At 38.5% G+C, this 13,968-nt stretch overlaps 1 protein-coding gene across 1 annotated transcript in view; it reads left to right on the forward strand.

Moving 5' to 3' along the window:
- LOC145784243 (cleavage and polyadenylation specificity factor subunit 2-like) overlaps positions 1 to 13,155 on the forward strand; it is a 29,743-nt gene extending 16,588 nt beyond the window's left edge. Inside the window, exons 9-21 of the mRNA XM_082596029.1 lie at positions 2,361 to 2,483; positions 4,710 to 4,877; positions 5,053 to 5,138; positions 5,843 to 5,930; positions 6,211 to 6,317; positions 6,531 to 6,625; positions 7,011 to 7,212; positions 8,257 to 8,368; positions 8,747 to 8,881; positions 9,279 to 9,381; positions 9,581 to 9,669; positions 11,055 to 11,189; positions 12,753 to 13,155. Of these exons, the coding sequence (XP_082452155.1) occupies positions 2,361 to 2,483; positions 4,710 to 4,877; positions 5,053 to 5,138; positions 5,843 to 5,930; positions 6,211 to 6,317; positions 6,531 to 6,625; positions 7,011 to 7,212; positions 8,257 to 8,368; positions 8,747 to 8,881; positions 9,279 to 9,381; positions 9,581 to 9,669; positions 11,055 to 11,189; positions 12,753 to 12,845 (1,536 nt within the window). The 3' untranslated portion in view covers positions 12,846 to 13,155. The remainder of the gene's footprint in view (positions 1 to 2,360; positions 2,484 to 4,709; positions 4,878 to 5,052; positions 5,139 to 5,842; positions 5,931 to 6,210; positions 6,318 to 6,530; positions 6,626 to 7,010; positions 7,213 to 8,256; positions 8,369 to 8,746; positions 8,882 to 9,278; positions 9,382 to 9,580; positions 9,670 to 11,054; positions 11,190 to 12,752) is intronic.
- Positions 13,156 to 13,968: the final 813 nt, after the last annotated feature.

Here is a 13,968-nt window from a genome sequence, read left to right on the forward strand (position 1 = left end):
AAAGGGTAGTTTTTTCAATGTTTTTGACAACCTGGCCACATTATCAAGCTTGCTTGTTTTTTTTGTGTGCCGTAATTCGAATACTTGTCTACAGATAAATTTAATTCATTGTTATTGTTACACGTGCCCCTCTGTGAAAGGAACGTTGTAAAAATCCCGGTCGCCAAAAATTACAGTAGATTCTTCATTATTTTCTATGCAACTGCAAGCTTTGCAACTTTTTTATTCAAATTAGTCTTAACCAAATGTGTATTTTGTAATGCCAATAACATACCAGTTTCAAATGTAGATATGAAGTAATTTCTAAAGATGTCTGTCTATTGTACGTGTCTGCTGTCCAAGATAACATCAGATTTGTTTTGGTCCATATTGAAGTATCTTGTACTTCACTGCCGGCACTTTCCTTTCGCTTATCTCATCGTGACATTCTCATTTAGCTCATATTTTATACTTGTCAACCCTAAACATCTTTTTGTATTTATTCTAGACGTTTATTAAATAGATTGCTATACTGATTGTACTGAATCTCGTTAGAGTATCATAGATCAAGCACTACTACTTTTCATGACTAAGCAGACATGCAACAGGAAACTAAACGCTATGTATTGTGACATCGCATTACGCAAGCTTGAACCAGGCTCCTGCAGAAACGAAGCGAAAAATAAGTGAAGTTTTCAGGATAATTTTTCTGCCATAGACTTCTAACAGTCTCATCTTTTTTTCTTGTCACAACAACAATAACAACGAACGTTGTTTCTTCGTCTTCCCAATTTTGTAGATGCCCTGCATTTACTCTCCACTCCCCGTTTGTCCAATTTGTACCCACCCCCTTATAGCTGCGAACGCACTCCGGAGCGGTGGTGCCCTTTTTGAGAACCGCTAGTTTAGTAATAGTTGTAAAATTCATATTGGATTTGGTTCCCCAAGCGTTTTAAATCATTGAAAGTTTACACATACCAGTATCATGAAACAGATTTGTTTGAGTCATGATTCTGTGATGGTTGACTTACTCAAGAGCTGTGCATGCAAAAGAGGATTGTGACTTCAGACCGGCTAGTGAAGATGGCAATTACCAAACTTTAATCCCAAAATGATCGCTATAATATAGTATTTCACCTTTCATTTGATGGTGGCTATGCTTTTTGTAACACGATATACGCTAAATTGTAAACGATAAGATTTGTATTTTATCATTTCCGTAACATATAAAACCAATCTATACCACGGGGTTTAGCAGTATTTTTGATTGAACGCACGATTACATACATTTCATTACTTAATGAAATAGACGCTGATGTCTCACAGCCAATTGTTTAATTGTTTATGTATTATATAAGTACTTTGTCTATTTCTTTGCATAGAACATGTCTTCATACATGTTTATTGGTGTGTTGAGTTGAAATAAGGCTAAACCTTTCGATATGCTGTTGTCTTGTTAGTTATGTTAAAAGAAAAAACGTCATTTAACAGTTTAAAGTGTAATTTGCTGTGACGTAACGTTACTGTATTTTATTTGTTCAAAATACCGAGTGAAGGAGAACAACATTTTAATGAGATGATTTTATTGCCTTGTACATGAAAAATAATTTTCAAGAGCTCACACAGACGATGATGGGAGTTTTCATTTCCAAGTTGTGGTTAGCCAAGCAGTTGGTAAACTTCAAGTAGGTCCACACTCCACAGTCACAAAAAGTGTTCTGTTAGCAACATCTTTTCGTTGCCACATGCAAAAACGATGTAAAAAGTGCGGATTTTATTCCTTCATTTGTTCGACTCAACCACTGCTTTTGTTGATCAAACTAGAGGACCTCATTGATTTAACTCTCTTAAAGTGAGGATAGTTGCTTAATGGAGTGCGTATTACTTTAGCTGAAAAATTGTAGAACACTAAATGGAAACTAAAGCGTTTCAAGTATTATACTGTGGGTTATTATACTGTACTTTGAATTTGGTGCATTCTGAAAGCATTTTCAACAAAAATGTGGGTACGAATATTCCTGTAAAATGGTGCTGTCTGGTGGCGTAGAAAAAGGATAAGATTATGTTTTCTTCGGCATTTTTCGGAAATAAAGCTATAGCTAAGTCTCTATGTTTTCTTGTTGGTAATTCCTGGCTGAGATGTTTGAATGTTTGGTATTGGTAAAACTCGCTCTTTTTATGCAATTTTGTTTAAAATTAGACATTTTTTTTAGACTGAAAGCATCATTCTCAATATCGTGACGTCACACGCGTGCCAAAGGGGGTTGTAACCCCCCCCCCCTTCACTACGCCACTGATCCGACGTAAAACCTGCTTAGTTTCATGTTTGATCCAAGTGGTGCTCACGATATGGGTTCTAACCTCAGCACATTGCGTTTCAGGTGGAATGGATGAGCGACAAAATCATCAATTCCTTCACCGACCAAAGAAATAATCCTTTTCAATTTAAGCACTTGAAACTGTGTCACAATCTCGGAGATCTTGCAAAAGTTCCTCACCCAAAAGTATGAAAAGTTCACGCAGCACGCTCAGACCATTTTCTTAACAAATTACAATTTATCTCAACAATCATTTAATAGTTCTTCGAACGGTAGCCTAGGCGTATATTTGCACAGGGTGAACAGAAAGTCCTTGAATCAGGAGTGTTCAAAGTCCGGCCCGCAGGCCAAATCCGGCCCGCGATACGTTTTTGTATGGCCCGCGCCTGTTGTTGCACAATGTGTTATTTTTGACCCACAGACACACAGAAATCATACAAATTCAATGAAGACAGTGGTTCTCACGGACAAATCCAGGCGTGAAAAGTTGAAATTGTTGCGTCATAATAGCTAAATCAAGTATTATTGCCTGGAGTGTTGTCTTTTATCAGTAGCTGGATAAAAACAAATTTACAGAAAAGCAAAAGTTTGCAACTCGTTTATGAACTTGAACGAAAACCGCTTGAGATTAAAGCTGAGCGACTCCCATTTACTGTACGTGATATTTTACGCTTGTCTTTACGATAGTTTACGCTTGTCTACCATTAACCTCGAACTAGAATTGACTTGAGTGTAGAAATCAAGACGTCTGTTACATCCTTGATACTAACATAGCTGCGTTTTACAAAGTTTTTGGATTTTTTAATTTCTGATCGAAAACCAGATAACTTATATGCCTAACTTATGATATCCCGTGATATGCATAGGCTAAAATGAAATACTTAAATCTGCATATCGCTTTGTTGTATGAAAATTACATTATATATTACAATATTGCTATAGGCTATGTTCTTTACGCATTATCGGAAACTGAAAATAGATTGTCGGAAACTGTAGGCCCGCGGGCACTTCTGCATTATCAAATTTGGCCCGCCTGGAAAAAAGTTTTGACACCCCTGGCTTGGACTAACTTATAAACGATTTATTAATAGAAAATAAATAAAATTTCATCAAACAGGGATCACAATGAGAGCTTACAGTACTAGGAATAATTTATTTATTTTCAATGTGGCCGCCATTGGATAACTCTCTGAATTCTTTGTCGGAAGTTTTCGACCGAGGTACGTAGTTCATCCTGGGGTATTTTGGCCCTTTCCCGCAGGAGTGATTGCTTCAGCACATCAACACTTGGGTGAGCAACGGAACAGGTTTTTGCCTCCAATAACGACCACACGCAAAAGTTCGTGAGATTCAAATCAAGCGATGAGAGAGGCCACATTTCCTTGCTCCAGAATCTTGGAAGTTGACGTGAGCACCAGTCTAAGTCTTTCTTAAGGTGTGGGATGGTGCACCATCTTGTTGAAATGTGAAGGACTGATCTTTGTAATGTTTCTTCACCTCTTCAATGGCTGGAACCAAAACATCGTTGATGTAGCGATCTGAATTGAGTTTAACCCTTTGTTCTACAAAAATCAGAGGAGACTCAAAATTTTGAAGATGGCGGCCCACACCATGACAGAAGACGGTTTTTGACGGCGGTAAACTGTTCTCAGAATCTTTAATATCTGCTGAAGACTTTGCATAAATTCTGCCATTCTGATTATTGAACTGAGCTTCAATTGTGAAGAGTTTTTCGTCTGAAAAAATGATCTCTTGCCCTGCCATGCCTGTCTTCAGTTCTCTGAGAAGAATCTGTGCTCTTTTAAGTCTCTTTTTTGCTTTTGGAGAGGTGTAAGGAACTGTCGTTTTCTCATCCAGTAAGGAGACGACTGACGACTCATTTTAGACCTTACCATTAATGTTAACAAAATAGACCTAAATTATAGAGAGTTTAGCAAGATATTTAGCATATTAAAAGGCATAGAAGTGACATTCAATATGTTTAATCATGAAATGAAAAAAGTCCAAGGACTTTCTGTTCACCCTGTTTGAAGATGCTTCCTTTGCATTGTAGTTTGATTGTCTGTTTTCTTCGCAGACGTTCATCAATTTTTATTGATGTGTGGCGCCATGTGGTGGTGAGAATTTAATTTACAACATAGACACAAACAGCCTGTGGAATCAGCTGCTTTAATGATGGGGTATAAGAGATATATGTGTGTAATGTAGAGAGTTTACATCATAGGGATGCGAAGCTGTATCCGTTTTTGACTTATCCGCAACACTAGAAGGGTTACGTTTTTTCTAATTTACAAAATACTTTTTGTGGGTTATATATAGTAGTGAAGTTGGTTTTTAACACTTTTAAATTCAAATCATCAGCAATTAATCTTGAAACTTGTTACCTAACGTTACATCTTCTCAATCTTTCAGTGCGTCCTTGCAAGCACAGGCGACATGGAATCAGGCTTTTCCCGCCAATTGTTCGTGCGCTGGTGTTCTGACCCTCGCAACGCTGTCATCGTCACTGGCAGAGCGGCAGAAGGAACACTCGCCCGCCAACTGTCCAACAATCCCGGCTTGTCGAACTTAAACCTCGAGGTGAAGGTTTTTTGTCGAAACATTTGTTCGCAAGACTAAGAATCTCGATATCTTTTAAAGTTTTGGACAATTACCAAAAAGCAACATTAGTTACCAAAAATACTCGGTTGAGCTTCAGTGATTTGCAGTTCTTTGTTATCCACTTGGTAACCTTGTGCAATTTCAATCACCGCAGATTCGCAAGCGAGTTCCTATTGTCGGTGAAGAGTTGGATCAATACGAAAGAATGAAAGCTGCCAGGAAAGCTAAAGAAATTAAAACGTAAAACCTGGTCGTTATTTTTGGTGGTATAATTGCTCTTGCATTTGTACCTTGACTTTAGCTGATGTGCATCATCTTAGCTAGCAAAAATGCCGTTTTTACGTCATTTCAGCGTCTGGGCACGTTGAAACAACGTGAAACAACTTTGCTGGCTTAGAATCATTTTTTTATGCTGATGATCGCTGTCGTCGAATTGGCTTTTGAGGGTGAGGGTTTAATCGTTTATCACCCTTTGTAGCGATATTTCCCGGATGACACTAGGAGGCTGTTAGAGAACAGCTATCTTAGACAGAAAAACTCGTCAGCATTGATTCAACGTCTGCAGACGTTAAATCAATGTAAAATTAAGGATTTTGCTGTCTGGGTAGTCTTGAGTCTCGTCCTTCAAGATACGTAGACCTTGGGGATGTAGGCTGGTACAACGTAGTCATTGATGATATGGTCTGCTGTCTGTTTTTCCACGTCATACTCGCAAAAACAAGATGTTGATCTCGATTCTGGAATGATGGGGGGAAAGCCTGACCCATCCATTCGGGAGCGTGTGGTCGTTGCGGATGCAGTAACCATGCCTGCTTTGCATAAGCTTACTATTTCGCTTTTTATTCATAGTCCGCTCAGTGAGTCACAGAAGAGTTAAATATAGGTTGTCAAATTGCGTTTGCATAGAGTTACATTGATTTAAATTGAGTTTCTGTATCATTCAGGTTTGATGAAGTTTCCAGTGACGAAAGCGAAGACGAAGATCCAGTTCAAACCGGTCAAGGCCAGCACGATTTTGTTGTCGCACCAGAAGTATGCTTCGCATTTTTAAATCGTTTGTTTTGACCTTTTACCTCTCAGCGCTTAGAAACGTTAGCCACGTTAAACTTCATAGTTAAAACTAATTCAATATTTTTTCAACAATGTAACGCGACGTAGCCAAGTGCTGTATTTGTAGAAGAACGCTTGGCAAGCTTTTGTTTCGAATCACGCAAACTATGACGTCAAATTTGTCAAAAGCTTTTTGAAAATTATTGTAAGTTTTTTTTTATGTCAAGGATCGTGATAATTGCAATTGACCAATGCATTTCAGTTATCTAAGAAAAGCGGAGGCTTTTTCAAGCAAGTGAAAAAGACGTACCCTATGTATCCGTTTGTTGAGCACAGAATCAAGTGGGACGAGTATGGAGAGTTGATCAAGTAGGTTTGAGAACTTCCACTTTCTTGTTAGGCGGGAACAGCGGAAAGCATCAAATAGAAATCGAAAGTAAAATTACAATTGTTGCTGCTTTTTATTCTATACCCACTTAGTCGAACCGCTTTATTCACCAATCAACTGACCTTGAAACCTAGTCTTGCGTTACCAGCCCGTGTTTGAAACTGATCACTTTCTTGTTTTGTTTGTTGGTTCAGTCCGGACGACTACCGATTGAACGACTTTCAACAACTTGAAGAAGACAAGAAAGCAAACGCAACCCTGAAAGTTGAGCACAAAGAAACCTCGGAAGGTAATAGAAACGTTATCTTTTTTTATGGCCTTACAATGTTACAAACTTCACCTGTTATTGTACAATCATAAAAAAAAACAAAAAAACTTGTAAGTGCAATTGGTTTCTTTTCTACTCGCTATAAATAAATACAATCTATCATTGAGCAGACCTGTCTGATATTTTATTTAAGTTTATTATTCATGACAAGCTAGACAAAGTTTTTAATTTTTTTCGTACCACTGTATATTCAACTAAACGACCAGATGTGGTATTTTAGCCAAGATAAACTTTTATTATCCACAAAAGTTTTTAAATAGTGACAATCAAAATTCGTTGTCGGTGCTCTGCAAAGGTGACCTTCTGCTATTTTGGTCTTATCGTTGAATCCAATGCTGTGTTACAGAAGTCGCCGAAGAGGCTCCTACTAAATGTGTCGTGGAACAGACTTCGATTGAAGTCAAGTGTAGTGTCACTTTCATCGATTTTGAAGGGAGATCTGACGGAGAGTCGATGCTTAAAATTGTTCAACAAATTAAACCCCGGGAAGTTATTCTTGTCCGAGGGCAACCGAAAACCACTAAACGCTTTGCCGAACTCATTAAAAAGTAGGTTTTTGTACTCATTCCAACGTTTGATTGTAATCGCCATTTTTCTAACGTGCCACATCCCAGGCATTTATAGAATAGAGCATTTCCACGGCTTGCCAGTAGTCGCTGGGTTTTTTTTTTTCGCTGAGACTTCGGTCATTTGTCCGAAATGACTTGAAAAAATTCGGTCATTTTTTCTGATGGAAATATTTCCTTTCAAGTAGCTAATACAAACCAAAATTTGCACTTCCTGACTAACTACAACATTAAGTTTCGCTGAGAAACGTTGTTTTTTTCGGACACTTTGACCTAATTGACTATGTATTTTTTCGGACATTTTGACCGAATTGACTATATTTTTTTCGGACATTTTGCTAAAAAATCGGTCAATGACCGAAAAAAAAACAGCAGCGGTGGAGGATGTTATGAATAAATAGTCACTTATTGACATCTTTCGCTTGATTGCTATAACACTTAAGCTGTATCTTGTCCACTGGAAGAAGAGTGACAAAATCTTTGACTGTTGTTTTGTTTTAGAAAACCTTCTCTAGAGTTAATGTCATTCGTGAATCGTGACGTATTGAGGCACACCAGGTGCAAGTGACGTTGGCACAGAATTTGACTACCGATCTATAAAACTTCTGGTTTTGAAGTGATATTGCATTTGGTCTAAACCCGAAGAATAGTTTTTATTATCCCTATTGAAAACAATTTTGAAATATTCTATATCACAAATAATAAACCCACTATATTTGTATCTAAAAGTTGCAAAATTTTATTTAAGCCACTCTCTCCTTACGTTTCACGGGATGGTATTAAGTTTCTTGTTGGGAAGGATTGGGTTAATCGTAAAAACTTCCAATCGGCGAGAAGTTTACTCAGAGACCGCTGAAGACCTGATCGGGTTGTTTATATGCGCAATCGCTTTCTCAACTTTCATTGCTTCAAAGTTTTCCGATATATTTACGAAACGTTTTGATTTCGTTCATTAAAATCCGTTCGGTTTCTTTTTACCTATGATTAAAATCTCGTAAAATATCACCCGCCATTTTGTAATCCCAGAACACTCAACCAAGCTACGTCATCGTCGCAGACGTCACCAGACACAGTTCAAGTTTTTACTCCTGCTGTTAATGAGGTTGTTGATACGACAAAGGAACGGCACATATACCAGGCATGTATTAAACGGGAACACTTGTTAGCCTGTTACATTTTGATGTATTTTCGTTTTATGTCTCAGGTAATGTTTTGACGGGCTTGGGCCATTCAATTTTTGTTCAGTTTCACTTTTCACACTTTCAAGACATCAAGAACTATAAATTTGAAAATTCATCCAAGCATTTCTGCTATAACCAATGCGTAGAGTGAATTGGTCGAGTCAGTTGTGACCCTTTTAAAAACAGAAAAGATATTTCGGATGATAACATGAGGAAACATTGATTCTAGCAATTTCCTCTACCGACGAAGTGTGGTCATTGTGCTGATTTTTGACTTTCATCGTTCTATGCGAAAGCTTAAAAGCTCAATCGATTAACGTATTTAATTGCTTTAGGTCAAATTAAAGGATTCGCTTGTTGGCGCTTTAAGATTTTCATCAGCAAAAGACGCCGAGATTTGCTGGCTGGATGCAAGAGTGGACTACAGCGAGGTGGTCAGAGATGCAGCTCAAGTGCTCTCGGCAAAGCAAGTACGGATCACTCTCGATGATTTGATTACTTGCATATTGTGATGTGTCATCAAGGTTAATGTCTGCTGTACTGCCGAGTGGTGAGAGCCCTGGAACGACGTTCGAAAGGGCACCGGCTCGACACCGCTCAAGAGCATGTGGCTGTATTTTTGGTAAGACACTTAAAGGCATGTCTGAAGTTGGTCACGAAGATTGGCTTCCTTGCCTTCCCGTCCACTTAATCTAAATCTTCAATTACCGGGCGTAAACCTGGATACGACAAAAAAATCAACGTTAATGAATGTCTTTTCATAGATTTATTATTTTGATTTTCCAAGCGGTGATGGTAGAAGGGCGAAATTCCTTAATTTGTTGTTGTATGGAAAACGTATAAATTTCCAATGCAAACAAATTTCAGATTGAAGAAACTAAAGAGGCTTCAAGACAAGCTCTTCTCTCATTAGGAGATGAACTGGAAGAGCATGAAATGATGGATGTGGATGCAATTGCCACGAGCACAGGTTTGCCAGGATTTCAAAACAATTTCATCTCCAACAACTCCTCATCTGCTGGCTATTTTGGTACAGCATATAATGCAATCTGAATTTTAGAAATTATCAGTGACACATAGCCTATGCGGCTTCGTATCAATTGTCTATTTAATTGCTAGGCTACTTTTGTGCATTGCCAATTGCCATCTTGTTTTTTCTTTCATTGAAGGCCAAGAGCTGGAAAAGTCTCCGGTTGAAATCAATGAAATCGACTGCGCAAATGCCGTTCCTTCCCTCGAACCACTCACCATTGAAGAGGTAACTTCATGCTGATCTTCCTCTTACTTAGTCGTAGGAGATGGGGAGTGGTCGCTCGCCCGCTAAAAAAAAAACGTCGCAAATTTGTGCAAAAATGTTCATTTATTTGGGTAAATCAATCTTGCCATGATGTTTCGACATCTCACCAGTTTACAAACTTTACATAATTGTTATAATTTATGAAATACATTGATATTTTCCAATGAATGTAAAATATATTCTCATCGATTTTGGAAACTATTGCATGTGGTATTGCAATTTGGGCAAAATCATAAATTTCGATTCAACATTTGCAAAGAGTAAGTGTAAAAGAGCACAATTGGCGAGCAGAGGTAAGCACTAACATGCAGGCTACATTTCTTCACGGTTAGGATTCAAAAGCCTGGGCTTGGGAACCATGGCTCTTCGTGACGACATCTGGCTCACAGAAAGTTTTATCTTAACTTGTCATTACAATTTAAAGCTGAAAATACGCTTAGAATACACCAAATTAAATGCATTTTTTCAAAATTTTCTGAGAAAGGCCCCCAGACCCCCGCTGTTTTTCTCATCGTTAGTAAGCGCATTACCCCACTTTTACAACTCATCTCCTGCCTCTGCATGTTAAATGTATTGAGTGCTAAGGCGTTATATGGTTCTTACGGAAATACCTTTGCAAAAATGTAGCTTTTTTAGCTTTTACTTAGGTTTCCGACCCCTGTATTAGACTATAGTATAGTATACACCACTTCAGAGATTGTGAGTAATGTTGCGATTTTGAAAGTATATTTGCAAAGACCAAACTTGGGCAAATTTTGTTTGCCCTCCCCCAAAAATGTTTTACTCCTCCACGGCTATGTGCTAAGTGTCAACAGCAATCGCCAAGAGAGAATTTCTTGCGAGAAAATAAACGTGTTTTAACTCACCCCATTTTCAACGCCGATTTTCGTGTTACGTAAGACTTGCGGCCGAGAGGTGAAAGCGTGTGGCCCACACTCGAGAGGCTGTGAGTTCGACGCTCACCCCAAGCACGCAATTGTGTCTTAGCAAGATACTTCATAACCTGTTTCAACCAACAACCGTTATCATGGACTGGATGAAAAAAACATCGCACAGTCTAGAATGATGCGGCAATTTTGAAAGACCCTCCGACTTTACTGCAATTGAACGGTGCCTAGTTAAGTGGTGAGAACCCTGGTACAGTACTTGAAAGGGCTTGGGTTCGACACCGCTCAAGAGCATGTGGCTGTGTCTCCAGCAGGACACACAAGGCATGCCTGGAGGTGAACACGAAGATTGGATTCCTTTCCGTCCAATTGATCTAAATCTTCGACAAAACAAAAATGGTGAACGCAACCGACTTCTTGTTTCGTTTCGACTTACTCAATCCACACTTCGTGTTTCAGACTCCTGGCCACAAGATCTGTTTCATCAACGAACTTCGCCTTTCCGACTTCAAACAGGTTCTCATTAGAGAAGGAATCCAGGCTGAATTCATTGGAGGTGTTTTAGTTTGCAATAACTCAGTCGCCATCAGAAGGGTAAGATCTTGTTACACATTTAAAAACTTAATAGTTTTGATGGAATAACGTACATTGAATAAAGCAAAACCACAGTAGGTTCCTAATTGAACATCAACTTTTTTAAATCTAATTAGATCAAAAAAGTGGTTCTCAAACTTTAAAAACACTTTCTGAATTCAACAATTTCATTGATGATTTGCCGTCTTCTACTAAATCAAAGCCATGTATTCAAGCAACAGGCTCGAACATTGTTTAACTGCATTGAACTTTGTGAAAACTATCATTAGCGAGTTTTCATTGAAATTCTCAGTGATTTGCAAAGGAAGTGTATCGTGTGCGATCTCTGCTTTGCATGTAGTCACTTGCGAGCAGTGATTATTCTCCAAGCGGTTGGGGACCGCTGGGGATACGCAAAGTGCCTTCGAAGGTACCTGTACCTGCAATCTCAAACAATGTCTTATCGCATAGATGTGATTGTTCATGTGCGTTTCAAACCCATCATTGCTTGCCCAGTGCAATTCTGCGTTTGGACAGCAGTGATTTTTAACAACTATGGCACAGTACACCGGTGTGTGTCGTGAGATAGTGTCGAATTTATCCCGAAGAGAATTTTTAAACTTGAGATAGCCTATGCAGTAAAAAGGTAAAGGTGGTCCCATACTTGATTCAAGTGTCGGGTATGAGAAGATTAGGTTCTCATTATACTAAGCCGTCGGCACTAACGAGAGTGGAGAGGCCAGTTCCTTTCACTCGGCCGCCTTTACTTCAGCAACTACGCCCACCCAATTTATTACACCCTGGGTAGAGGTGAGCGGTGTTTTCAACAAACATCTGAAGCTGGGAGTCGAACCAGGTTGGTATAATTGGAAAACCAACGCCTTATCCGTTGCGCCATCCCACCGCCTACCGTATACAGTAATTAAGCAAAAATGAGAACTTGAAACGATGAATTCCGTTTTTTAAAAACATCAGCTTTGTATTTACCCGAAGAGTGCCTGTGGAGTAGTTAAGTAAGATTCTTTACAATTTGTCAACCTAGTGCGAACTACGGATCATCAGAAACACTGCAACATACAAAGTTTTTTTTTTAAATACAAACTACTGGGTTAGACAGTACTTTTCAGTAGCTTTTTTGTAATACTGAGTAATTGAATTTGAATGCGTTCAACAACATACCTAGCCGTAGCCTTGCTTAGCTTAAAAGCCTATCAGTTCAAATTTAGTTTTAACTATTCCAACCATTGAGCCACCACGACTACTCACCGCAGCAAGAGTCTGGAAATGATCAGAAGAAGCTATAAAGCGGGAAAGGAGTGACGTGCAATAATAATAAAATATGACGACGAGCAAATAGTTTTTCCAACAAAAACAAAACCCCGGCTACGCCCTAAATCAGTAGCCGAGACCATCGTAGTTAGATCAGTAGAATTAGGCCTAAAATCTTATTTTCTACTTCCTAGTATTTAATTTCAATACACTTGAAGGACATCAGAACTTAAAGATCCTTTGGTATCTGTGTAACTTGTCAAGCAAGGTCTCAATGCCTAATCATTCATCCGTATCTTAATTTTATTTTTTCAGAACAAACAAGGGCTTATCGACATGGAAGGATGTTTAACTGAAGACTATTACACAATTAGAGAGTTACTGTACCAACAATACGCAATTGTTTGACGAATTGCCTGTATTCTATGCAGTCGATTTTTATAACTTCGTGGCTACGTCACGACTCGATAGGTGGAGCTGCTACGGTTCGATACGCTTGACTGCCAACGGATGAAACGTCAATCGCTTTCTTTTGTTGTATGTCATGTCAGTTTTCTTTTCCTTGAGGAAGTAGAAGATAAAATGCATTTGCTTTTTGTGGTTAATTTTAGCATTATTGGCGTTCTTGGGAGAATTTTACTTTCATGGTCAAGTTGAAATAAGAAGACACTCCTTTCAACAAATTTTGTTAAAAAAATAAAACCATAGTTAAATTTCATTTATCCATGTCTTGGTTTTTTGTGCCATGCACATTTGAAATGGGTGCGCCATGATGTTTAGCTACAGTCCACTGAAAAACAATGTTGCCCGAAATAAACTGTCATGGTTTAATATCGTCTATTTGCTCGTATGGTAGAAGTTTTAACCAGTTTCAGAAAAAGAAATCGTGGTATGGCAACTAAGTTGTAATACCACTAGAGGTAGACCAATAGAAGTTATGTATATTACTTTTTTTACGTACACGGTTTTGTAAAGTATTAGGCTGTTTTGAATCAAAATTAGCTATAAATTTCCTGTCAGAGGAAACTTGAGTCAATGGTTGAAAAATACGGTAGCCTATGTTTCAGGCGCTGCCTAACTGATTGTGACTACAAAAATATTTTTTGAAGATTGCCATGGCCCAATGCCTCCCTGCGTACGCCAATGGACCAGCTTTTTTTGAAACAGGTTGTAAAAAGGTTGATGTGCTAATACCGTAGTTAGCTCGCTGTTACGTCTACCCTAATTAGGCCTACAAGTTTTTTAATTTGCAACAACTAGGGTTACTTCGGAAAGATTGTGCATTGAAACGATTAATGTGACAGCAAATGGGATGGAAAAACTTTGTGCATGATAGAGTTGGAGCAATTTGTCATCGCTATAGCTATCAGCAATTGAGCTTAACTGAAGTGAATTGAAGGTTCAGTTCCGCATAGCGTAGGACGTGCAATGCAGTGAGTAGCCCACCTCGAAAATTGTTGTCAATATTGTTTCCTTTAAAGTTCACTACTAAAATTGAAATGAATCTTAATAGGTCAGTTCTGTCACAAAC

Source organism: Aplidium turbinatum, chromosome 15 (genome assembly GCF_918807975.1).
Source record: "Aplidium turbinatum chromosome 15, kaAplTurb1.1, whole genome shotgun sequence".
In the NCBI taxonomy this organism is placed as follows: domain Eukaryota; kingdom Metazoa; phylum Chordata; class Ascidiacea; order Aplousobranchia; family Polyclinidae; genus Aplidium; species Aplidium turbinatum.